We start from the raw sequence: 26,558 nt of genomic DNA, 5'->3' as shown, positions 1-26,558 counted from the left end.
ATTTAAATTCCATCAGTTTCTTCTTCCTTGCTGGATTTCACTGTTATGTGGCTTCTTCTTATAAGTATCAGGGTGGAAATTAGCTCTGCAATTGCAAAAACAAATGTAAAAACACACTAGTGAAATCTTTTCCTCCAAAGTGACGCAGCAAGTAACTAATCCTGCAGCAGTTATTGTAGCTTTAATTAAAGATAGATACACATTATAGAATACCTCTTTTGAAGTAACTGCCTCGTCTTGGTCGCCTTAATCAAAACTTGGGACCCTAATACCATACTGATTTTTTCTTTCCCCAAGCTCAATACTCCCTTCTGCTGCAAAATAGGCAAATGTATGGGGAAATGTACCTCCTTCCAAAAAATAAAAAAATAAAAAGGAAGTTTAACACATTGAAAAGCTAGAATATTCTATGACATTTATGGGACCCACTCTTTCTGCATCAAAATCTAGTTTATGATCAAACAACTAGTCTGATTTATAGAAATCAGTATACAGAAATGACCTCATCACTGTAAATGACTTTTTACTTATGAATGTATATCATATGCATTGTTCAAATTTGGCACTCTTCTTCCTCCAGCAATTGAGCCTAATTATGTTTGTGTTGACTAGATTGAGTGTTGCTGAGTGAATGGGCAGGCTAATGAGGGCATACAAGAGTCATCTTTGGTTTCCAGGGAATGCAGAAATGGATGTCCAGTTGGTTGTCAGATCATGACTGTGGCTTTGCATACAAGTCCTTAAATCTGGTGAGGATTTTTTAGCTAGAACAGGATTTAGGTTTCAAAATGTAATCCCTATTCCAGCTCTGGAAGTGAAACCTACTTTTCCTTGCAAGACTACTTTGATGCTTTGCAGAATTAACTCCAGAATTAATAATCTAAATGGTTTAAGAACAATTCCACTAGTGAAGACAATGAGGGTTTCCCTGTTCATTCCCAAGTTATAATATACCTGCGCAGTAGTGCACATGCATCTCTCTCATGCCACCAACTTACTGACCTCCTTGCTTATGTATTTATTTCTCTCCTCCCCTCTTCATGAAGATAGACATGGCCATTCTAGTCAGTGTTGGGTTTTAGTTTTTATTACTCATTCTTGTACTTTCTTTTCTGTATATTTCTGATATATCAGCCTTTGCAACCACAGATGCTGCAAACAGATTAGCATCTTAGATATCTGCCATAGGAAAATGTTAGAATGATTTTTGAAGGCTGTACTCTTGATTTTCAATATTTCATGTATTCATGTCAGCGTACGCTAATGAATCCATTCAGGATTTCTCTCTTACATTTAAATAGATCCTTGAATGTAATGAGCACCTATTTCTAAAAGATCTGAAGGAAAGGAAAGATTAAGAAGAAATTACAGAGTTCAGAGGGAGGGGGACACAGGTAATGTAACAGAACTATTTGAGAACAGACTTACTTCTTTGATCTTTTTACCTAACACACTTGATCTGTCTTGGCAGATTTCTGCTCAGACATAAGTGAAACAAGACAGATGAACAAATAGGGTTGCCATGTTCAGTTAATGTTGTATATCTCGGAAACAAGACCAAGCAGAAGGTGCTGTCTGAAAGTGATGAGGTCCTTAGAGTCAAGATAAACTTTTGTGGGTTTCAGTCTTTCCTTTCGAATTTAGCTAAAGAAATATAATTTGTACTGTTAAAAAACACATTTACGTTTTATTTTCAAAAAGTCAATTAAATGAATGAGGTAGTGCGTGGGCATATTACCTAAGATTTTTGAAAGAATTGAATTATTTCCTGCTATTCAGTTCCTCTTTGAGTGGTGGGTTTGTAAAGAGTCTTTTTATCATCAGGTGACATGTTACAGTAAAGCCAAGTCCTTTCATTTTTCTATTTCAGGAGCTGTGTTTTTACCTTTCCTAATGACCTTGTTATTTTACTTTTATTTTTTGTAGGTCAGCTCTCATTAATATTTCTCGTGTTTTAAGTATGTTTGGCATAAGTCCTAAGCAGGTAGGATTACTTAGGAGTAATCCTACTAAGCAGGTAGGATTCAAAAAGGTAGTTCAGACAACTGACTGGAGATGTAACTTTTACCTGGGTGTGCGCAACAGCATTTAGGAAATTTTGTAAGTGAGACAAATGTTTCAGTTCCAGAATAAGATGAGTGATTGTAACTTAACAATTACACCATTAAAGTTGAGGTACAGGTAGTTTAAAGATTGGTGAAAATGGTAAAGCATGCTCACTATCAAGCCTGGTCTGATACCTGTGAAAGGCTTTATTTGATTTGAATTTGCACCTGAGACATCTCACTGGAACTTTTCATGAAGACTCTAGTGGATAAGAATATTATCTTTAAAAGTTACACAGGTGATACCTGTTCTTCCTCTGTTATTTCCTCTGATGCTTCAATACTAGTTCTTCCCAAATTGCTAATGATACATCAATAGTATATCATCTCCAAAATACCATTAGCAGGACGTTGCTTTTCCCGATCAGAAATACTTAGTTTATCCCCATAGGTTGAAGGACTCTAATCTTCTTGAACCAAGCTCTCACCAGCAGAGGAAATTTCATCCTGGTAAGAGTGCTTAATCAGTATGGATCCTGAAGTTCTCAACTCCTTCCGCTCTCCAAAGTCTGCTTATTGACTCCTTCAAGCTCTTGAGCCATTAGTTTTAGAGAAGATGAAGAAAGATGAAGAAGCCCCTTGTACAAAGAACATTATCTGAATTTTATTTATGCACACCTCAGTTATGTTTTGATGGTTTCATTTTTCCACTGTATTCATATTGCTATTCCCCCTTCCCTTCTCTGCGACTGGATTTCCTTTTCCTCATATAACCAATAGCTACATACACCCACAACACAACTTTTTGCCAGACTTTGGTACTTGTGACAAATGTCACACAAGCAATCACCTGACTTCTCAAAAAGAAGATCCAGTGGCTTTGAAAAGCCTTACAGGTTAAGTACCACATAGAAAATATTAGAAATTCTTGATGTGTAAAAAATATTAGTGTGTTAGCTGCCCAGTGCAAGCTTCAGTGAAGAGTTTTATATATATGTTTATACAATAGAATAATTTGTGTCTTTTCTGTTCTATTCAGGTCATTGCCATTGTTATGGATATGTTTACAGATGTGGATATCTTTAGAGAAATTGTGGAGGCATCTGCTAGAGGGATTGCAGTGTATCTTCTGCTTGATGAGTCAAACTTCAGTCACTTTCTGAAAATGACGGAGAAACAAGGCTGTCAAGTTCAGAGGCTCAGGGTAAGGCTTCCTGTGTTCCTGTGCATAAGCATTCACTACTCATTCCTTCACAACCTACTGAAAAGGGACAGTTATTCAAAAAGTGATTACTGAATACTGTTTTTTCAAATTAAGTAAGAGGTATAAATAAGTAAGCTCCCAACAGAACCTTCTCTACAAATGTTTTTCTCATTAGAAAGATTATCTTTTTCATGTGTCAAAACAAGAGTATTTGATAGAATTACATAATTTTTCATACATTATTTATAAAATAATTTTCCATTATTATGTATTTAGGAATACTACATGTTTGAAAAACTTAGCTTCTTTTTGCTTTCTCTTAAAGTAGTGTGCAGATAGAGTCATAAAGCTTATGTAAATTAATAAATTGCATACTTCATTTTATGATCTTTTTCTTTAAAGTTATTATCTATTAAAATACTTTAAAAGGCCCAAGATTCTTTTTTATTACTGTTTTCCTTAAATCTATATTATCATGTCTGTCTGCATCATGTCTTAGAGTATTACTTTTGTACATGAAATACGTAGTTTTATCCTCTAAGAAAGATAACAAGAAGACTAACGTTCACATTTTTCACAAGATGTCCTGTGCTGCCCTAATATTTAACAGGGATTAGAATCCAAACCATGAGCTGCACTGACCTGACATAAATGCTTCATAAATACTTCTAGATTTACTGTACTGTAGATAGCACTGAAGAAGTTCCGAGGATGTTGCCAGAGTTTATTTGCAAAGCTCTGAGCACTGCCTTGGCTGAACTTCCATACAGTTCCATTTGCAACTCCTTGTTTCTGTAATTGGTTAGGCTATGTTTGCTCCTTGCAAAAACATTATGAAAGCTCTTCTTAGCAGCATGCATTTCAAGAACCCAGTCCAAAAATCAGATAGAGGTGTGGTGTATTTCTGAGGATAAAGAAGGCTTTTTGTTAGAATTTTGGAGCAAACCTGTATTTTTTACCAGTTTTTGCTCTGAAATGTTGACTTAGGTCCTTAAAAGTATTCCCACACCACTTTCCATGCTTGTTTCTTGTGTATGAGTGTGTGGGATTGTCCTCTGGTGGCGTAATACACACAGCTATGGGAACTTTTGGAAAGAAAACACTAAAAATATGTTGTGGGTCTGTAAACCCTGGTCATGATTGCCTTCATGAAGTCAGTATTTGGCAATATTTCCATACTCTGGAACATGAGATACCACTATTTGCTGATTACTTGGGTAACTATGCCATAGACGTTGCCAAAAATGGTGTACATCTTTTTATGGCATGAGTTTTATCCTCCCAAAATAAAATAAATTAGGAGCATGCCTTTCAAATGATATATCAAAAAATGCCATAGTTTGCCTTTTCAAATTAGTTCTGTGCAATGTGTATCTACAGATGTTTCAAAAGCTTAACTTCTTTTGGGTGGGTTCGAGGTTGTCTTTTTAATAAGGTTTTATAGACCTACAGGCATTTATACTGTGGTTGAAAGAATTAATGTACATACATTAGAGTGGATTTTGTATGGATTAGTGTGGATTGGAAAGGTTTGGACTTGGCCTCTCCAATGACATTATGTATTATATGTTTCTGTTTCGTAACTGTGGGAGAAATAAAATACAACTTTACTCTGCAAGATTTACTTAGAATACTTCAAGGTTTATCAGAAAATGAAAAATATATGCCAAATACAGTTGTGTGCTGGGTTTCCAGTTTAGCTTGTAATAAAGCTGTTCGAATTAATGGTCTTCTCATCCAAGTGCAACTCCCAGTGACTGTTGCTCTGGGAGTAGAAGCTTACTACTTCCACAGTAATTCTCCTGTGCCATTCTTGAGGATGAAGAGAAACTGCTGGTGACTATGAAAGAACAGTCAGTACTTTGGAGAAGTTTTCTCCCTTTCTCTTTTTCCCATCGCCTCAAGGCTCACAAAAAACAGACCATCTTTAACTTTTTGTGGTCTTGGCTTTTGGTCCTCCCCTTCTGTTCAGTGAAAGCAGGAATAGGACAGAGATGTATAGATCTGCTTCTTTTCCTCAGGGTGTAGCACCAGCAGCACTGGTCTTGTTATTCTCTGGCATGATTTGGTTCAGTCTTGCAGGAGTATGGCAGACGCTCCTCATGCCATGCACTCATGATGAGGAGTTTCTGTAAAGCTTTTCTAACTCAATGCCTTCTCTGGCTCTTTTTCTCTTTTTTGGATCAGTAAAAAATGAGATGCAGTGATGAGCAATACTGTACTTTTGAATTCAGACTTAAAATTCAGTAGTCTGTATGGAAAAAAAGAGGATTTTGTTCATAAATCTACAGTAAATGACTGTGCAGACAGTTTTTCTCATCTGTAGTCTGACTGCATATCAGGACATGTTTCCCTCTTTATTGAAAGATATAACTGAAAAAATGGAGTGACTATATAATCTGTGATTATTATGTAGATTCTGTAAAGGAGAATATGAAATCAGGGGTTTACTAGGAGCTTTTTTGGTCTTTCCTACAGCATTTCTTCTTGTGGGTTTATTTTTACTTAATGTTCACCTTGACATCGCCAGTGGAACTCAACTCAAATACAAAATTTGGGTTTTATACTTTCCCATTTCTCGTTCCCCACTTTCATTTTTCTGCTTCCTGACTGCCCTACATTTTTCCCCATTAATTAATGTGTTTCTCTTTTTTTCTCATCTCTGTCTAAGCTTCTTTTGATTAACTTTTTCTCCGGTCTGACTTGTTGTTTGGTCAGCAATTCCTTTGCATAGAAAGATGAAGAGTCATTACAGATTCTGACTTTTTCCAGATGATTTTTCAAAAACTAATAGCTGAATTTTTTGAGAGCTGCTTTTTTTTTCTGCTACTGACAGGTGCTGCAGCAAACTATGAAATAGATTTGCACTGCAAAATGCAGCACCGAGACAACAATCCCAAAAACCACCAAAATGCTCAATGCAGTAACTTAATTTTGGATTAGAAACAATGAACAAGTGTAGGCAATGTTGTTTAATGCCTAAGAAGTCAATCAAGCTCCTCAGCTGATGCCAGGTCTTCGTGTTTTATTTGATATTGAGGTGAGGCATGTGGCAGAGACTCCATGCTCTGCAGAAACCTATTTTTACTTCTTTGGCAATAATGAAGAATCATCTTGCTACAGCAGGATATTGAAAGCAATCTGGCAGGAACTATTTATCGCCTGATACTCCTTTCACTGTTTTTAATGAATTGCAGGAATGAGAAAAATAGAGCCACTAATGAACTGATTTTAATTTACTTTTGTGATGTCTACTCCCAGATATGCATGCTTAAATGCATAGTAGGAGCTGCTCGTGAGACCTGATTGCTGCTTGTTATTTCTCACCAATGTTATCAAAATCATCAAAAGTTTTCCAGTACTTCCAAGTCTAAGTCAAATTTGGTTATTAAATAGACGCGCACAGCACAATGTTGTATCTGTGAGCAAACTTCTGTGCTAAGGGACTCCAGACTCCAGTGAAGGCATTGAGATTTTGTCTTCAGTGGTCATTGAATCAGATTCGAGGTCAGAATAGAAGCAAACTTAAAAACTGCTTAGTTTTTGTGCACCAACTATTATCTCTTAGTAAGAAGAGAGGCCCAGGTTAATAAATAATATTGGTAATGATGAATAATATGAGAAATGTGTCTTTTTTTCCTTTAAAACTGTTAGGCTAAGTATTAGGTAGACATCCATTTTCTTCTTTGTGCATTTTCTTGACAGCAAGCACAGGGTGAGTAATTGTACACTGATAAAAACAGACTCTACAAATAAAAAGTGCTGAAATGAAATGTTTGAGACCATATATTCATTGTACTTATCTATCACATTGGAGGATTTTTACTGATTAAAATGTATGTGTAACATTGAATTATACTTCAAAATTTTAAATCATGCTTATGTGTCTCTCTCTGGGAAGATAGTGGTGCAGTCATACAGAAAAAGAGGTTAGAGCTTGTTTCCTGTTCATCATTTGGGTGTCATTTAACTGGATAGCCCTGATGGTCATCCTTAAACTGCAACCACTGGATGTTTTAAATGTCCCTGAGTGTCCTACACCCTGCTCTTGGAGGAGAGAGAAGATCCCGTGTCTGGCTTCAAAAACCTCCTAAAACATCAAGTCCTCGATTAAATTATTCTTCCATATGCATCCACTAGCAGTCACTGATGAAAACAGGTTACAGGACCAGACAGACTTTCCATTTGACTCGCTATGGCCAATCACATACTTCTGCGTGTCCCGTTGGGCTAGCTAGGATCCTTCATGATGTGTGGTTTATGGTTTGCCCATGATTTTCCTCTCGGGATTCATAAAGGATTCAGGATTGCTTTACCCACAATGATGCATAACACTTCTGCAGTGATCAGTGACACACTACTTTTAGTGCTGTTAGCAGGGGAGTCCTGTAGCCTGAGGATGAAACCAAGTAGGAAGGTGAAGTCCAGCGTTTCATACCAAATGGGGCTTGCAATTCAGTGCGTATATATTTACTGCTTCTAATCCTAAGTGGAATGCACTGTTACTATATATCCTCAAATACTGTCTGTATTTTGGGCAATTATTCAAAGTATGCATCCCTGGCACATAATTAGAGGGTTTGAAGTAGGTGAAGAATGCCAGATGAACTGTGAAGGAAAAGGAAGTGTTATGTGAGAAAAGTGAGTATGATCTCTGGCACATGCCTTTGTAATGCTGCCACATTCCCATCTTGGAGCAGATGACCTACCGAGACAGGGAGAGAGTTGGCAGGATTAAGGAAGCAGGACAGAAAAGCTGCAGGAGGAATAATACTGAAGAGAAAGAAGCGAAAAAAGAGAACAGAGGAAGCAGTGACTGTGATTTTTTTAAAAAACAGCAATTTAATGTAAACTTTATTCCTTTTTTAGATATGCCTACTTGAAGTTATATTTCAACCTAGGACTACCTAAGGCAAAGCTTTTTTTTTATATAGTATGGTAATTTGCAAGCCATTAGCTTTGCTTGTGCCTCCAGCATTCCAGATTCCCAAGTGATATCCTGTCCAATACCGATCAGGCCTTATCTCAGTAAGATTTGATGTGTTCAACTGGCATGTCTTTAGGCCAGCATTACTTGTTATGGTTGTTTGAAAATGTATAAGCTGCCTCTCAAGTTAACTTTTTCAAATTATAATGACATAAATATAATTTAATATAGTTAAATATAGATCTGACCTACAAATATAATTACATGGTATATAGAGTTGGGTAAAACTGTCATTGAAGTAAATGCAAATTTAATGACTAATTCACAAAATTTTATTTTATAGTAAACAAGGATTTGCTATTGTGATAATCTTTAGAATGGATAAATTCCAGTATTTTCTTTTTTTCTTTTTCGGAAATTACTTTTTCCACACTACTTAACTTTCAAATAAAAGCTTTTTATTTCATTACTTTTACTTAAAGCTTGAGTAGCTTCTGCAGAAAGAATAATTTTCTTCAGCGGGATTGGCTTGTTCAAAGTTCAACAAAAACCACACTAGAAAAGCAGGAAAATTGACTTTCATTGATAAGAAAACTTATAATCGGAGTGCAGAAAACTTGAAAGACACGATGCTAGATTGTCAAAAGTGATTAGCAGGTAGAGATGCAAAATTATGTTAACCTCCCATTCAATAATACAAATTGGATTGTTATTGTTCCTGATTCTTTTTTAGCTGTTCCTGAAAATAGACCTAAGCATCCACCTGTATTTTCACTTTTAAAATTTTTACTTTTTAAAATTTTACAGCGCTTCTAGATAATACTTCTTTTATTTGTCTAATTAAGAGGTAAACTTTATGTTTTATGTTTCTAGCACATTTGCAAGACATTTAGGTCACAAACAAAACTAATTTTTAAATGCTGTCTTTGTACATTTTAACTGAGCTGCATTTTTGTTCAAACACAGCTTGTCAAAAATGCTAAGTCAAAACTCACCTAATAAGTAAATAACATTTAAAGAACTTGGATAGCTTGAGTTAAACCATGATTTGCCAACTCAGCAGCTTTTAAGTGTAACTCTTGCTTCTTTGATTTGATTTTTCTTTTGATAAAAGTTTTAAGATACCAAGAGTGAAATATATACTGATTTAGAAAGCACATGTTATTTGGAAATATGCTTTTATTTCATGGAGTTTTTCTCCTAATTTTTTGAATTTTCTGTTTGGAAAGATAAAGTTCATTGGATTGTAGTAGGTACTATCATTAAAACTGCTACAACCTCTACCTATTAGAACTTCATATGCTTTAGGTAGAGGTTTAAGTGCTCCCATAGACAATAAAGGTTTATGTAACTGTACTGCAAACTCAGTCATACTATATAGGCTGGAATCTTAAATACTTTTGTAAGTTTAAACATCTCTACAGCTTCCTGAGAAAGGGAAGTGGAGAGGGAGGTGCTGAGCTCTTCTTCCTGGGATCCAGTGACAGGATGCATGGGAATGGCTCAAAGCTGCACCAGGGGAGGTTTAGAGTGGACATTAGGAAGCGTTTCTTTACCAGGAAGGTGGTGAGACACTGGAACAGGCTTCCTAGAGATGTGGTTGATGCCCCAAGCCTGTCAGTGTTTAAGAGGCATTTGGACAGTGCCCTTAACAACATGCTTTAACTTTTGGTCAGCCCTGAATTGGTCAGGCAGTTGGACTAGGTGATCGTTGTAGGTCCCTTCCAACTGAAATATTCTGTTCTGTTCTGTTCTGTTCTGTTCTATCCTATCCTATCCTATCCTATCCTGTCCTGTCCTGTCCTGTCCTGTCCTATCCTATCCTATTTATTTTATTCCCCTGATTTTGCTGAATTTACCCTGCACACAATCTTACCTATGTTGCCTCATGAACAGCCCTAATCCATCTGTACCTGGCCTATACAGAGCACTTGTCTGCTATGACTTTAAACCTGTCCTTGTAGCAGTCCCATGAAGCAAGACATTCCTCTGTATTCACAAGTCTTATATTCCACTATTTCCATATATACAGTCTATGTATTAATAATATAGATTCTGTTTTCTTACTGCCAGTGCTAAACTACAGTTTTCACTCCCACTGGAATACTTGTAAATTAACACAAATTAGCATTGCTAGAACAAATATTGCAAGGCTAGAAACTACAGTAAATATTGTGATCATTCACCGCTATATTCCAAGCTATTTTCATGCCTTGTGAAGGATTTTGTATCTCACAGCCACATGAGGTAGATGCTGTAAATTGGTTTGCATTGAATATAAATTTTATTTTTTCTATAAATAAGCACCTTTCTGTAACAATTTCTGATAAATGGTTTTGTATTTTTTTCTACATCCATATAAGAACTTTTTGAAAATTATTATCAATACAGTCCAGAAGGTGTTGTAACACTTCTTTTGAATTTTTTTATTTCTAGGAGCTTAAAAAAACAAGTGACAGTAGAGAGGGGAAAAAAAAAAAAAGACACTGGCTTAGCTGAATCAATGTCATCCACAGTCTGGGAGAAAAATTGACCACATTTTTGAGGTCCAACATGGAAAATTTCCAAAGTGCAATTCACTGAGTTCACATGAGTAAAACATAAAGCTTCTTAATAGAATTCAAACTTAACTGCTGCGTAGAGTTTGTGCTACCTATGCATATTGTGATAGCATCGTCTGAATTTAGAAAGGTGATTGATCCCATGGTGCAAAGCTGACTGAGAAATCTTACTGGTGGTAAAACTGCAAGGGATTCTGGCACAAGGTGTTATCATTCAATGGATCATCACAGATTGGGGCATCTGTGTTTGTAGGTATAGCAGCCTTGTTCAATTAAAAGAAAAGTGATTCTGGCTCTTTAGATGTTGTCTCTGATTAGCTGAGATGCTTGAAAATCTTCTAAATGTTGTACATCAGACGATGAAAAGATTTTTTTTTTTTTTTTTAAGTACAAAATCTCTTTCTCTTGTCAAAGACTTCGTGTGCCAGAACCTCATTTCTGGGAGTGGTGGCTATGGAAAAACAGAAATTCATTTTCTGTGGCCTAGGGAATCTCATCAGTCTTGAAGACAAAGCAATAACTTGCCATTTTGGGTCCTTAGGAGACAAGTTTGATCAGAGTTTACTTCCCTGCAGATTTTATTAATATGCAATAATATAACTCTTCTCCTACCGTACCTCTGCTTTTAAACCCCTGGATGCTAAATATGGAATATAGTATACCAACTGAAATATTTCAATTCTTTTTCAGAACATGAGGGTGCGGACAGTAAAAGGACAAGATTACTATTCTAAAACAGGAGCAAAATTCCATGGAAAAATGGAACAAAAATTTATTCTTGTTGACTGTAAGAAAGTCATATATGGTTCTTACAGGTAAGATCAGTCACTGAGGTGTCCGTAGAAAACCTGTCATCTCAGTAATTCTCCTATTACAAATTTGGGTTTTTTTCTATTTCTGAAAATTCTCCCAGGGAACTCCATGGGAAAATTTGATTATCTTTTCTGTAATTTAACAAATTATCATAGATACTTATTGCTAGCTAGCCTAACAAGGAACCAAATTTTGAGATCCTCTGTTAGTTTTTCCCAAATAAGAAATAAAGGATATAGCTTTAGCTACAGCTGGAGACTTGCTAAAAAGAGAGAAAAATCCTGATTTGTCTTATATTGTCTGAATTATTTTTGTTTAACATTCACTCCAGAAAAGGCTGCCAAAATTATTTCATAAGCTGTCTTGGGTAGTTCCTCCTCATAATAATCTTTTAAAGCTAACATTATAGACCTGTCCTGTGGCACTCTGTAGTGTATCATGGTCAAATTCAGAAATGCCCAAGTTAAGCTGACATAGTCTCTCCTCATATTTGGCTAAGTTTCTTTATTCTACTTTCCATTTTATTTCCAATGTATGTGTACAAAGCATAGGCTGGAATAACTTACAGCTTTACAGAGCTGGAAAAAAACAAAGTTAAAGCAGGGACAGTCTTATGTGACACATTAAGTGTTTTCCTTCTTTTCATGCTACACTTCTCTCCTTTGGCCTACTGAATTAGCTTCTGCCAGCGTAGTGCCTGGGTGCCAGATCTGCAACCGCTGACTTTCACAGATTTCCACCACTGTAAGCTTTCAAAAATCTGGCTTTTTATTTCCTCAGAGACTTGGCCAGCCCCAAATTCAGACTGATGTGTATAAATGGTAGTGAGGTAAGTGACATGTTGAAGAATGAATCAGTGTAAGAGAGTCCAGGGAGAGTCTGCCTACTTTGACATCTACACACAGTGTTAGAGTCTGTGAGAATGTGATAGTTTTTCTCATTTCATTTTGAAAAATAACACTGCTTTAAGACCTAGCACCACAGGGGCTGGAATCATCAATTGCTGTAGAAATTAAGCTTGATGAGTCTTTCTGAATTCTTGCTCTCTGAACTCAATTTAAAGTTTAATTTTTTTTCCAAATATTACAAAATTTATTATTCTTAATTGTGAAAATGAATAGAAAAGACTTATGCAGCATGATTTGATTTCAGCACACTATTATTTCCTGAAAAATACAAAACTAACAAAACAAATAAAATTAAATCAGCAACCTATTTACGTGAATACAACAAACCTGTTTTCTAACATCCAGAAAACAAATGCAAATAAAACAAGTTCATTGATTTAATTTTTTTTTCACTTTTTTTCATGAAAATAGGATAGCAAAACAAATTTTTTCTTTGCTGTAATCTACAAATTGCATGCTTTTGACACCATGATATTAGGCTTGTTGAAACACCCTTAATGTACATGTTAATGTATTTTATTTCATTTTGTAGCTGTAAAGTAGCTATAGCTACTTAGCTTTGAGCATGTGTTCAGCCTTTCTAAGTACAACAGAAAAGAGGAAAATTTCCTTAATCAGAATGTCATCATTGCAATTAAAAGAAATGCTCATATCCAATCTGGTGTGCATAGTAGAAAATGTAAATTTTTGAACAATTCTGAGGTGCATCTTTTTGAAAATGTGTTTAGAGTGAAGTACATTTAGAACTGTTAAAGCAGTTCTGCATATTATTTCAAATGTGTTTTTTTCACAACATAACTACACATTAACATTCTCTGACTCAGGAGTAAATACAGTGGGTCTAGTCAATCCTGGCTTAGCCTTTGTAGAGGTAATTTTGCTCCATTAGGTATTTGTATTCCACTGTTCTACATTTGTGAATACTTTTTTGCAATATCCACTTTTTATAAGGGCAATTAAGTAGTTATAGACTCATTCCTGCTCCCACTGAAAGCAGTGGAAAGTCTCCAGCTGAGTTCGACTGGTATTAGATTAGACCTTCCAAATCCAAATTCCATGAATCATACAGACAATTTATTTACTTATTTATTTATTTATTTATTTATTTATTTATTTAGAAAGATTTGTACAAAACCCAGGTTTGTATGAAAGCTTTCTTATCAAGAAGGACCAGTGTAATACTTTAGTTCAAAAGAACTGTTTCTAATGGTCATTTGTTCTTCTTTCAGCTTTATGTGGTCATTTGAAAAAACCAACCTCAGTATGGTGCAAGTTATCACAGGACAGCTGGTTGAATCCTTTGATGAAGAGTTCAGGACACTGTATGCTCGTTCTTCTGTTCCTAGTTCATTTGCCCCAGAATTAGTGCGGGTAAACAGTCGCAGGACACTCTGGGACAATGATACATACCAACACTCAGTGTCTTCCTTGGCTTCAGTTTCTAGCCAAAGAAACCTCTTTGGTAGGCAGGACAAGGTTCATAAGATAGATCCTATTTGTTGGAAAACTCATGGAAGATATGCAGTAAATGAAATAGATAAATATGTCTTGAGAAATCAAGCCTATAATAAACAACCATTTCATCCAGGTTTTAATATGCAAAATCCAATCCAGCAGTATCAACCTAGTGAAAAAAATGAGCACTGGAAGAGACATAGTTATGCTGGGGAGAAGCCAGAAAGGACACCTTACCTATTGCTCAACAGAGCTATTAATAGAGCCAACAATCCATCAAATACTTGGAAAATGCCATCTGATAGCCTTAGTATTGTTTCTTCATTACGAGGAGGATACGCAAATAACTACAATACACCCCAGCAAAGTTTTGCCAATCAGTTTTCACGACCAAAGATAAATCTTGCAGAAAGAAATTCAATTGTACGGAGGTCTTTTAATGGGACAGATAATCATATCCGCCATCTGCAGCAAAGGATGCCGACCCTCGAACACACAACGAAATCATTCCTACGTAACTGGCGAATTAAGTCATATTTGAATGATCAATCGGATTATCCAGTAGAGTCTAATGGGTCTGCCTTGGGTGACAGATATGACAGCTATGACACAGCTGAAAATATTAAAGCTCATGCACTATATTCTCATTCTCGCTTACGATCATCGTTGGTGTTCCAGCCAACTTTACCTGAACAGCAGGAAGTAAGCAGCTGTGCAAGTTCTTCAAATTCAACTATAATTGGGTCAGAGGGAAGTGCAACACCTAAAGGGACATCTAATCATGCTCCAAGTGTGGAAAATGGAACAGAAAATATTTTAGAGGAGCTTAACACAAACGTCCCAGTTAAATCAGATGCACGAAAAAACCACAGAATTCATATTGCAGACAACACAAAACCTAGCGTACATTCAGATGCAATGGGTGACTCATCTCTCTACTTGTACACAACACTGTGTGCAGACAAACATGCAGAAAATTTAAAGAACCTTGAAAATGAAAATATGCTAAAAAGGAGAAGTTTTCCCATGTTTAATTCAAAGTCCATATTAGACCCTGGTGCCAACAAACAGGCATCCAGTTACGTTTACAGTACATTGATTAGGCATAGACTTAAGCAGCCAGTTAGTACAAAACTTCCAGAAGACACGCTGAAGAGCTCTAAAAGTTTGCACAGCATGACCAACCACCTGCCACAGGAGGAAAAGAATCTCAAAGGAGAGCTAAAGAGCCCAACTGCTAGCAAGGCAATCTCTATGGCTGTTCTCACTGAAGCTAGCAAAGAGGAGTCTTGTAAGGATTGCACATCAAAGAAAGAAAGTAAGAATTCCCCAAGTTTTCTAAAGAAAGGATCCCAGAAATTGCGGTCACTTCTTAATCTCACACCAGACAAGAAGGAAAACTTGTCAAAAAACAAAGGTCCTTCCTTTTACAGAATGTGTAGTAGTTCTGACACGTTGGTTTCTGAAGAAGAGAATCAAAAACCAAAGATATCTGAGAATAAGACAGATTCTTCCCCAAGGAGAAAGAGAAACACATCATCAAATTCTCAAGGAAGCTTGAACAGAAGTAAAGAAGATGTCACTGGAAGCCCAACAAAGTCTCCAAAGTCTCCAAAGTCACCAAAACCTCAAAAACCTCCATCTGATGAAGGCAATAAAAAGTGTCCTCTCTTATGCCCCCTTGAAAGTAAGTTCATAGAAACTGCAGGAGATGCATCTACCCCAAGATTTAATACAGAACAGATTCAGTATCAAGATGCAAAGGAAATCACCACAAATACTACTCCCGAAAGTGGCCCTGTTTCTGCTCTTCAAAGAGCAAGTTCAATGACACCACAGCTGGCAAGCTCAAAACGCCAGGAGGAGCTAAGATCTCGTTTGAGTGAAAGGCGTGTTTATAGCCGCTTTGAGCCATTCTGCAAGATGGAAAATGCTAGCCAACCTGCAGGAAATGCACCCAACAGCAGTTCGCATTTCTCAGATATCAAAAGTAAGACCTTAGGGAATAATTACGGCAGGAGTAATCACATGGTCAGCTACAACTCAACTACTTACCATCCGTTGCAGCCTAATGATAACAAGCTGAGAGGATTTATGCAAAAGTTTGGGAACTTCCTACACAAAAGCAAGTAAAACTTTTGTTGATTATGTTGAAATACAACAAGAGTAGCAAAGCTGGATGTAATCTTAACTGGACAAGACTGACAGGCAACTTTTGTAGAGCTTACTTGGGTTTCTTCTTGGGTCTAGGACATTGGAATGAATGTACATATTTTTACATAATTATCCTAGAATTGTTATACTTAAGTCTTTACAGAAATTCTGTGTCCAGAAGATGTCTCAAGGGTTGTTTATAATGTTTATATTGTAAGATTAATTTTATACATTTTCCTTGTGAAGAAGGTATGTACTAGCATATTGTAAGATTAAGTGTGGGGAAAAAAAGATGGAGGATGTTTTTAAACTTCAAATAATACTGTTTCCAAAGATTTGCCCTTTAAAAATAGGATAGCACTAGGAATAGTGGCTTGCATTTTTTTAGCAATTATGTACACTTTCAAATGATAAACAGAAATGTTAATGCATAGCATGTTACTTATCTTTAATTTTTGAAAACCTCTTTTAGGCTTCATCTTGTTAATAATTTACCCCATAGCATCTATTGAACTGTTTGGGCAGCAGATGGATCTATCTTACTTTATTGAATTTTCCATGTAATATGATATTTTTCTGAAGTATTTGGCACACAGATCTTAAAGTGACCTTAATCTGAGCTTTCACGGACTTGTTTACATGGTTAAACTAGTGTGAATGTAGGATGAACGTTTAAAAAGCTATTTATAAAATAAATAGCCTTGAAAATAACTTACAACTAGTTCAAATTTCAGTGGGTTAACTACATTTGTATAATATGCCAGTATTCTGTAATGTACTCTAAAAATAGCTTTTTGTTACATTTTTCTATTTGGTGTTTCAAAAAAAAAATTGTCCGTGGACTTCCATTTCTCAGGTAAGTTTTTGAGTTTCACATGCGACAGTATGTTTTAGATGTTGCCAGATATATTTGCAACACTGGCTTTAATAACTTCTTTTCTTTTAAATAAGGTTGCAAGTGCTTAGACTAGGCATACGAGGGAGATTGCAAGCTTAACCCTGCAATGCTGCCTTATGTCAGGATGAATATTACAAAGCCAAGAGTAATTGGGCATCTAAAAATGAGATTCATAAAAGTCACCACATCAAACAATAAGGCACCTCTCCTAAGCCAAAGAAAGTATCAGTGAAGGGTGATAGTAGCAAGTGTTTAACCTTAATGAAGGTATTTAGGCACCTAACTGCAGTCTAAGGGACACATTTTTGTTCATCCAAGCCTCTCGGTCGTAAAAAAATTTCCTGATATTAAATGCCTATGCTTACAAGAAACACAGGCAGGGTGTTTGAGCAGCAGCATGGCATCCACTTCTCATCTGCAGTGTGCAGCCAGAACATCCAGCTGGCTCACACCCTCCTGGATGCAGAGCGTGTCTCTTAGGAGAATGCCATAACCATTTAGCTGCAAGATGCTCTACAACAGGTTTGTTCCAAATTCAAAAATTTGGGGAAATTCATTGCTGAAAGCTTATAATCCTTATACAGGGTCTTCATGTTTCAGGAGCATGTTTTAGGAGACCACTTCACTCTTAGATCTGAAAGGTCCTACAGCATTCTATGGAGGAGTCCCACTAGGAAGGTCTTGGCTTTATTCTTTAGAAAGAAACACCAAAAAGGCATTTCATGCACCAGCTAGATCAAGTTCATTTGTCTGTTCTACCTGTGGCCCTGGGAAGATATTTTATATATGGAAATCTGCTTCTCACCGAGAATCTGCTGTGGCTCCTGTGAGCTCACCATAGTTATTGTCATTGTCAGTGAAGCAGTGTCAGCTTTTTGTGCAAACTGTTTCTCAGGCAACCTTATTAAGTTGGTGCATCATAGCAATAACTGTTTCACTGTGGGGATGGTATTTATTTATGAGAGTGGTGAAGTCTTGCATCTCAGTCATCTGCTGAAAGTTTATGTCTCCCCTTTACCTGTGACCATGGAAGAGATTTTACGAATTTCTTGATGAACACTGCTTGCTTTGTTCACTCTTCGCTGAAACACTATAGTTGGTATTTTTCCCAAGTGAACGTTTATACTGAAATACTCTGTCCTGACAGAGGTAGCATTTTCATACTCAAGGCAAGGAGTGTCTCCTTGGTGCTCCAGGCATATTTACAATATAGGCACAACACACTTCCACAGCTACGCAGCCAACAGCAATGCAATACTGTACTTCTTATAACTCTTAATATTTTTAGCAGGGCAGACAGTTATTCAGGATGGTGCCTGAATTAACAGTGCAGCAAAGGAACTTAACTAAGATGCAGGTGGTGCTAAAAAGGGTGTGGGTAGTTTTTAGGAGGATCTTTAGTTTTTCCCTTGTACTCTCATAAGCTCTGACATACACTTGAAGGCAGTACTATATTTGGGAAGGAAATGACAGAGGGAGAACAAAGGTCTTGGGGCAAGTTTTGAAGTGACAGTGCTTTCCATTTTGTAGTAAATTTGGGGAAATCTATTTTGATAGAGTTTGGAAATACTTTACTGTATTTTTCAAAGTAGATTGCTAATTACAGAGTCCTGAGAAGGCAGATATTTTAATTTACCAATTCATCTATGTTTATAGATATATACTACTATTTTTGTGCCTACAGAGAAGATTAAGAGCCTTCAGTGAAGAGCCTGCTCATAGACTTAATAATGCAAAAAAAAAAAATCACAGTAGAACTAGCTTTTCTTTCATTTTCAGATCTCTCCTCAGACACCCTGCATAGGAATGGTGCTACATTAAGGCCTGATCCAAGATTAATTGAAATGAATGTGAAAGACCACCACAGACCTCAGTGGAAGTAGGATCAGACACTTAATGTACTCACACCACTGTTTTAGAAATGTTACAAGACCGAACGCTGCTTGGGGAGCGCGAGGCTCTGATGCCATGGGAACAGCAGCCCCATGCCTTGCCTGCAGCTAGGGCTTTGAAGGTGGAGGAGCACACTGGGGAGCTCCACACGTGGTGCAAGGACCAATTGTTATTTTATTCTTTCCAGAATTGGTTGTTAAAGGTGGGAAAACAATGCTCACCCAGTCCTGTCTGATTTGCCTCGTGTCTGTGGGGGAACCTGGCTGTTTCACAAAATAGAAAGGAAAAATATGAAAAAAAGATACCTGCTCTTTGCATCAGCACAGAAAAGGGAGATGCACATTTTTAGAGGGAAAAATAGAGTTTATATTTTTGAACCTCCTTTTTCCCAAAGCTTGTATTGATGTTTCTGCTTTTCCAAGGAGATGCATGTTGTTCAATGTGCCCTAAATGTGCTCTGCACATTGCAAGTTTGTTACACCCCGCACACACCCAATGCACTCCCAGTTTTGTAAGGCTGTGAAGTAATAGCTGTTGCCGTGCATGATGGTCATCTGCCCAAATGGCTTGGGAGTTGTGAAACCCACAAAAAATGACATGTCATTTCCACATTAAATAAAACTCCATTAGCACCATAATAGATGTAGGAGGGTGGCTGTGCAAAAGCTGATCAGAGTTATGCAATGCTGAGCGTGGCCCTTGGGAGTACCATCGGCAGTGGAGAGCAGTTCGGCCGGGAGATACAGGCTCTGCATACAGTGCCCATTCAATTCACGTCATAAATAAACCACCCCTACATGCGGTCATAATACCCAGTAAATAAATTGCTTCATTTCTCCAGCCTCGTAATAAACGGCTTTTACCGCCTCTCAGATTACAAAATGTTGGTTGTTCTGTTACTAATGAGCTTGCACTGCACTCTTTATTCATGCTAACAAACATGAACTAGATGTAAAGAAAGGTTAAAAATTAAGAAAAACTAAATTTCCAACTGTCTAATACATGAGGGTATTAGAATTTGTTATAAACCTTGAGAGAAACAGAAAGATTATCAGGCAATAGATGTTTGTGCATTGATAGGTGAAAAATTAGCATTTGGAGAAAAAATTGTTTTATCATTTTTCAGTTTTCTGAAATGTATTAGAAAATACTGTGGTTTATAAAAGAAGTCAAGAAAAAAACAAAATCTGTTGCAAGACAATGTAAAAATAAAATTTAAAATGGCTCCACTAAGCTGTATGATAAATATGTATTTTTTCATTTGTAGTATGATGTGGGATAAGCTGTACAACCAACAAGTAGCTTTGCAACTGTGTAATGCAGAGAGATCAGTAAGGTTACTGTGGTACTTATTGTAATTTATTCCCCATATCAATATTGTACTGCACAGTACAGTATTTGGGGTTTTTTTTAGTTCGTTTTCATTTAAGTCAGGAGAGTTAGAGCAACATAAAGCTGCAGTAGTTCACAGGTAATTGAGACATATTACTCCAATTTTCTCTTCACTTGCATGAGTACATATTCCATTAGCACCCCGGTGACAAGAGAGGAGACTGCAATGCTGAAAAGGCTGTCTTGCCATTTCATTCTTTATTTCATACAGGTGCTTACAGATGTCTCGGTACCTTTCTATAGGGTCTGAAATTTTTCATCGTTTTCAACTCAAAACTAAGACTTATAGTTAGGTCTCCATTTTTCACATTTTGACGTGATGCCAAAGACATGTTGCATGTTCTGAGAACTGTTTTCTGTATTGAGAAACAAGGCGGAAGAAAACATTTGTTACTGGACAGCTCAGAACAGAGCGGCTTTGCTGTTAAGCAAAGCTAGTAGTGCAGATTTCTACTTTAGTGATGTTGACTAGTTAAGTTTTGATCCCCTTAACCTCCTTCTTGCTTATAATGTTCCTCCCCCTCCCCCCAAGTCAGTATTTAAAAGCAATTTTCATATATGTAACACTTTAAAAAGTGGTCAAGTCCTATTTCTGAAAAACCAGGGGGATATAGGGTGCTGGATTCCCAAATCAATCTTTGTATATCTTGAAAATATCTTTGCATATTTCTGGAAGAGAATGTCATTTACTACAAATGACTGCACATCTCTTCAGAACGAGGTGCTGTGAAGACTGTGCATCTTTCTCCCATCACGTATGTTACGCTAACTAAAAATCCACAGATAAGTGCAAAAGATAGTTGGGGGGAAAAATAATCACTTCTGATAAGAGGTCCATGAAACATGTTTATTTTGATACTGTTGCTTCCATATGTAAATACAGCTGGGAGAAAAAAATGCTTCTTTTCTCTCCAAAGGAGACAAAATTTATGACAGTTGAAATAGAAATGTACTAAAGACTAGGCACCAGTGGCAATATTTTATTGTGTTTGAGAAATGAATGCAATTCATTTATTAGCATTCAAACACAGGACTCTTACATGTCTGTTGTACATTGTTTGTTCTTGCCTCATTTAGCAATCAACATGCTCAAAATTCAGACTGATTGTCTACAGCTTCCCAGGCCCTTGAATAATACTCTGAAGAACCAATCCAACAAGGCATTAAACACACACTTAGCTTTTTAAACTAGGCAGTCCCAGGATAAAGCATAACACCAGGCATACGTGTGTGTTAGATTTTGGTGTAAAAAATCGCAGTGTAGTCCCAGCTGACGTATTTTGGAAGACTGTTGAATACATGGTTTCATTCTTTTTTTTCAGCCATGTCTAATTTTGACTTATGGCAACACCATGTTTCGACATCATGTCTGGAATGTTTCTTCCAAATGTCACATATGCTGGTGTTAAAATATCGTTATTCTGGTTTCGGGGTTTAGATCAATCTTCCTTAGTACAGGGTCTGTGTGGATCCCTGGTGATCCATAAGATTTCAAAAGGTGACATGGAAGTGAATTCAAGTGACTGAAAAAATGCAACCAGACAAAACAGAAAAGCATTTGCACATATTTCCACATACAACAAAGGAAGCAAGTAAAATCAGATGATAAAGTCGTAAGTGAACATTCATAATGTACTTTTTACCAGTTGAAAATGAAAGCTGGTACACCAATGCTGCAGGGAAAAACAATAATAATCAGGTGCTCTTTGATCAAAAAAAGCTGAGAAACACTGATCTAGATGATGCAGAACAAGCATGAGGAGGGCTACAAACACACAAAACCCAGAATAGGTACTACTGGGTAATTTCTGGGGGGAAAAAGAAGGAATTCCATCAGGTTGGTTTCAATACTGACAGATGTAGAAGACTGCTGGTTTCATTTAAAATTGTTATTTGATATGTAAATCCTTTTTCTCAGATGGAATTCCTGGATTACATAGCAGCCATGTTATGGATATACTGTGTATGTACAGATACAAACCAAAAATTGTCTTGAAATAATTTATTACTTTTATTTTTTACCAAATAAAATGTTTCCTTTCAAGCTCAGCTTGTTCCTGTGTTCTGGATTTCACTGGCTTATACTGTTATTAACATTTTTCATTTCAAAATTTAGAACATCTTTTTAAAAAATGCTGACATCAGAAATGTGGAGTGAAATGTTGTAAATTGAGATCTCAAAGCTGCTTTGTGGCAGCGTCACTGTTTGCAGAACTGCTGCAACTTCTACAGGACCAAGAGTCCACCCAAACAACAGAGAAAAGACTGAAGCCAACATCACTTTAATGTAAAATTTCTGGAATAAAATATAGGTAGCAATAAGCTGGATGAAGAATTAAACAGGGTAAGGTCAACTGTGTTAGCATCCCGTGTTTACTTTCAGAGCCTCGTATCACTTCGTTGAGCTGACATTTCGGATTTGTTTGCCTTCCTGTTAATTCTGCCTTGCTAGCGATGTCAGGTTCAGTAATCTTCTCTGTGTCCTCCTTCTATCTCCACCTTAATTTCCTCTTTCCTATTTACATGAAACAGCCTTCAGAAATCTGTTTGCCTACCTCTTGCCTTGTAAATGCTATTGGGAAAAAATCACATCCATCACATTGCTTGAGAGAATTAGCCTCAGACAATGCCATGCATGAGTGCATGCTACTACTGAATGCCTAATGAGAAATTGATTTTGAATCCTGCATATTTGCTCGGTGCCTTTGAAAAACCAGTAGGAAACACAGTAGCCTTTCTGAACTGCTTACAGTCTATATTTAGACTAAATGGATGAAGGAAATGAAGAGGAAGAGAGGAAGTGAAAAGTTAAAAAGACAAAGATTATTAAACAGTGAGGCGGTCACTCAGTTACCACACATGAAAACTCTGATGGTTGGGGTTGTGGCGGTATGTATGCAGGCACACATACATGTACCTGTATGCATAATACCAAGGCTCCTACTTGTACAGGAACTTCTACTTACATAGTAATATAAGTAAAATTCATCTCGGTTAATTGAGCTCAAGCCTTTTCTCAGTTCCCACACACAAGAAGTCATTATAATTCCCATCTCTTCTTTCCTTCCTGTTTTCCTCACTTAGGTCCAACCTAAACTTACCCTGCCAGCAACTCTGGCTGCAGCATTTCAGCATCACTAGGTAAATACCAAAAAGAAATCAAACCCTATAATTTTCATAGAATCATAGAATTACAGAATAATTTGGGTTGGAAGGGACCTTTAAAGGTCATCTAGTCCAATCCCCCTGCAATCAGCAGGGAAATTTTGTGGATGTATCAACTGGATTGAGTAGGAAGCTACGCCTATAGCCAAATGAAGACAAGACTGATGGCTGTATGAGTTGGGGATTTCTGACAGGAAAGTACTTGCATGCCATTCATTACTGAAAGTTAAAATGTGCCAATTTTTGACAAAACACTGTTGAAAACTAGAATAATTAGGGTGAATTATGGCAGAATTACTTGCATCTCAAGGAATTCCTCATTCTGCACACCAAAGCAGCTGTGGGTGCAGACATGAGTGTATCCTCATTTTACCTCCGTCCAGTTCCACTGCCTTGAATTTACCAATAATATGCATGACTTGGAGCATCCATTTCCAGGTGTGTAAACTGGGTCTTGTTTGATACAAGCACATACTAGCCGAAAATCTTGCTTCTGTTAAGTGCCTGTAAAATTGTCACTCTTGATATTGCAGATCTTTGTATATAATAAACAGCTTTTCCCTATGTAGCTCAAAAATGACCAACTTTCACACTGTATTGAGACACCCAGCTATTTTTTATCTCAAAGCAATGACTAGTGGTACTTGGGGCACTATATAATGATAAATGTCAGTACATAGTCAACACTTAAAAAAGATTAACCATTACTCTTTGCATGCAATGGCCAGTTTCAAACCCATCAGCCATGGTCTTCTCAATTTTTATATTTGACTTGCTCCTCAAAATAAAAATATCTCAGTGCTTTCCAAGGTGGGACAGACAGTTAACTCTTACAGTTTGGTACAGTTGAAGCCCGTGGATGCCTGCATCCAAGTGAAGCTGAGGACTTGGTCTTTAAGTGGACAAGTCAATGAGAAAGCCAGGGCTAGGGGTCAGGGTGCTTTTGGAAACTCCTCATGATGTTTTCTCTAATTAAAAGCGTTATAGAGATCAATATAAGCCATAGGGAAGCAGATGGTTGCCATATACTTATTCTCACACTGATAAGCCTGTCAGCCAGAGAAGTGCTGTAGAGTTGTTATGAACACCTCAAGATTCCTATCCTCTGTTCCTCCTCTTCTGAGCAGGGCAAGGGCGTTGGGAAGAACACACAAGGAGCTAGAGGAAAAAAGATCTGGGAAGATCAGAAACCTGTTTGTTAGCAGATTATGTTCTCACACCCCACATAAGCTTTTAGGAGGGCAACATCTGTCACTGTTTACTTGACTCCTAAATAAGTATATTGCTGTTTTTAGTTATTCCACTGACACCCATCTCTGGCTCAGATGGTCCCTGCCCTGCAAATTCTTAGTGGCGGTGGGAATATTCTGGAGAAATGTCACTGTACACAATCTCTTTTCAGCCAAGTAACTCACAGCGGAGTCTGCCATTGTCCAAGGGACCATGCCATCGTCCTTTGATGCTTCAAATGACCAGGCAGAGACAGGATCATGGATCTAAGAGAGTGTCCTTCTCACTTGCTGGGAAGCCATAAGCTGCGAGAGAAGTGTGCCTCCCTCTGCAGATTTCAAGAATGAATGCTCCACAAACTAGCTTTTTTTAAACTTAATTTCCTTGCGGTTTTGTCATACAGTATGCAGACTTAAAGCAATAAAACTGCCCAAAAAATAACATATAGAACCTTTAGGAGGTTATAAACAGAATGAAAGTTTTGCCTGGGGCATTTTTGTCCTTTTTTCCCCACCCATCCCACAGACGTGGCCAGAGAGCAAAAAGCAAGGAAAATGACAAGTAAACCAAAGGGCACCTTTGTGTCTCATACGTGTTCATACTTTTTCTTCTGCTGGCGCTTGTGCACTACATACTGGTTTTAGCTCTCTGCTGAAAACCTGTGGGCTCAAGTTGCACCTCTTCAAACCCACTTTTCACAGACTTGTCTTTAATCCCCCGTTTATTGCATTATTTCGTTGACCCCTCTCTGGGATTTTTAAAACATAATCTATGCTTAAATATATTTTTCCTGAGGAGCGTCACTTGACAGAGCTAATATTTTGAAGTTTATATACATACACGTATATACATAAACACACATGCTTATTTCCTAGCTTGATCAGCTCTAAAGACATCAACTGTATTCAACAATAATCTACAATTCAAAAGAGATTACTTTCTCAGTAGATAAAAATTTACAGTCTATAATCTTTAGGTTAACAGGCCATATTTTATTCAGTTCACAAGCCAATAATTTGTTTGAATTATTTTCAGATCACTTATTTATAACAATGTTAATCTCATGACCTTGAGAGATTAATAGTAAATGAAGTTGATGATAGTTGACAGTCTGAATTCAATCAACATTTACTTAATTTGCATTTCCTTGAGCAAGCACTATTAAACCTCATCAAAAAGAGTGAGCATTACACTTGGATATACACTTGCATAAGGTCTGACACACACCTGCTTTTACTGATCTACTAGCAACAGAAAGAAGTAAACAGCAGCAGGTATTATAAATCTCTCATGCTCTGTTTTGAAGCAAAATGTTAAAAATCATGGCAGGGATTTGGAAATTGAAGTCCCATGATCGTTTTGGGGGGGTTTGGGTTTTTTTAGGGGGGGGTTAAGCACTTACCTGGACTTACTCCTTGTATTTCGCAGACAAGCATATCTTAAAAAGACTCACTGTGCTTAACTCTTACTGACTTTTAAGGGAGAGAGATAAATACTTTTCAAATCTGTAAAGCCTACAAATTACTTGTGTGATTTTGGAAAGCATGCCTTCAGTCACATAATGAGAGTCCCAGGGTTCACACCTGAGTCTGCGCTTCAGACGGGGTATCTTTCTAGGGAATAACATACTGAATTTTGGTCACTTGGGCAACTTGGAGAGTTTATTTTCAGAAGAACGTCAGGAATGTATAGGCATCTTTAGACAGCAAGTCTTAGAAAGTCTGAATAATAAATAAATATAAATAAATAAAAATATATAAATATATATATATATAAGAGCAGGAATAATGTATTGGTTTCTCTTTTTCTAAATAAATCTTAATTTTTCCTTCCCCAAGACCAAACACCTTTTATTAATTAATAAATCCTCTTCTTTTGAATTTTAAATAACTCCCTTCATTACCACGACTGCC

At 37.0% G+C, this 26,558-nt stretch overlaps 1 protein-coding gene across 1 annotated transcript in view; it reads left to right on the top strand.

The window, feature by feature from the left end:
- The window catches only part of SACK1B (scaffolding CK1 anchoring protein B), a 59,143-nt gene extending 37,050 nt beyond the window's left edge, over nt 1-22,093 (top strand). The window contains exons 3-5 of the mRNA XM_087777199.1: nt 3,085-3,249; nt 11,428-11,552; nt 13,688-22,093. Of these exons, the coding sequence (XP_087633325.1) occupies nt 3,085-3,249; nt 11,428-11,552; nt 13,688-16,046 (2,649 nt within the window). The 3' untranslated portion in view covers nt 16,047-22,093. The remainder of the gene's footprint in view (nt 1-3,084; nt 3,250-11,427; nt 11,553-13,687) is intronic.
- Nucleotides 22,094-26,558: the final 4,465 nt, after the last annotated feature.

Source organism: Nipponia nippon, unplaced genomic scaffold, assembly GCF_047370975.1.
Source record: "Nipponia nippon isolate SJK-2023a ecotype South Korea unplaced genomic scaffold, ASM4737097v1 scaffold_4, whole genome shotgun sequence".
In the NCBI taxonomy this organism is placed as follows: Eukaryota; Metazoa; Chordata; class Aves; order Pelecaniformes; family Threskiornithidae; genus Nipponia; species Nipponia nippon.
Note: the sequence above shows the minus strand (reverse complement) of the source record. Positions and strands in the feature narration are given on the sequence as shown.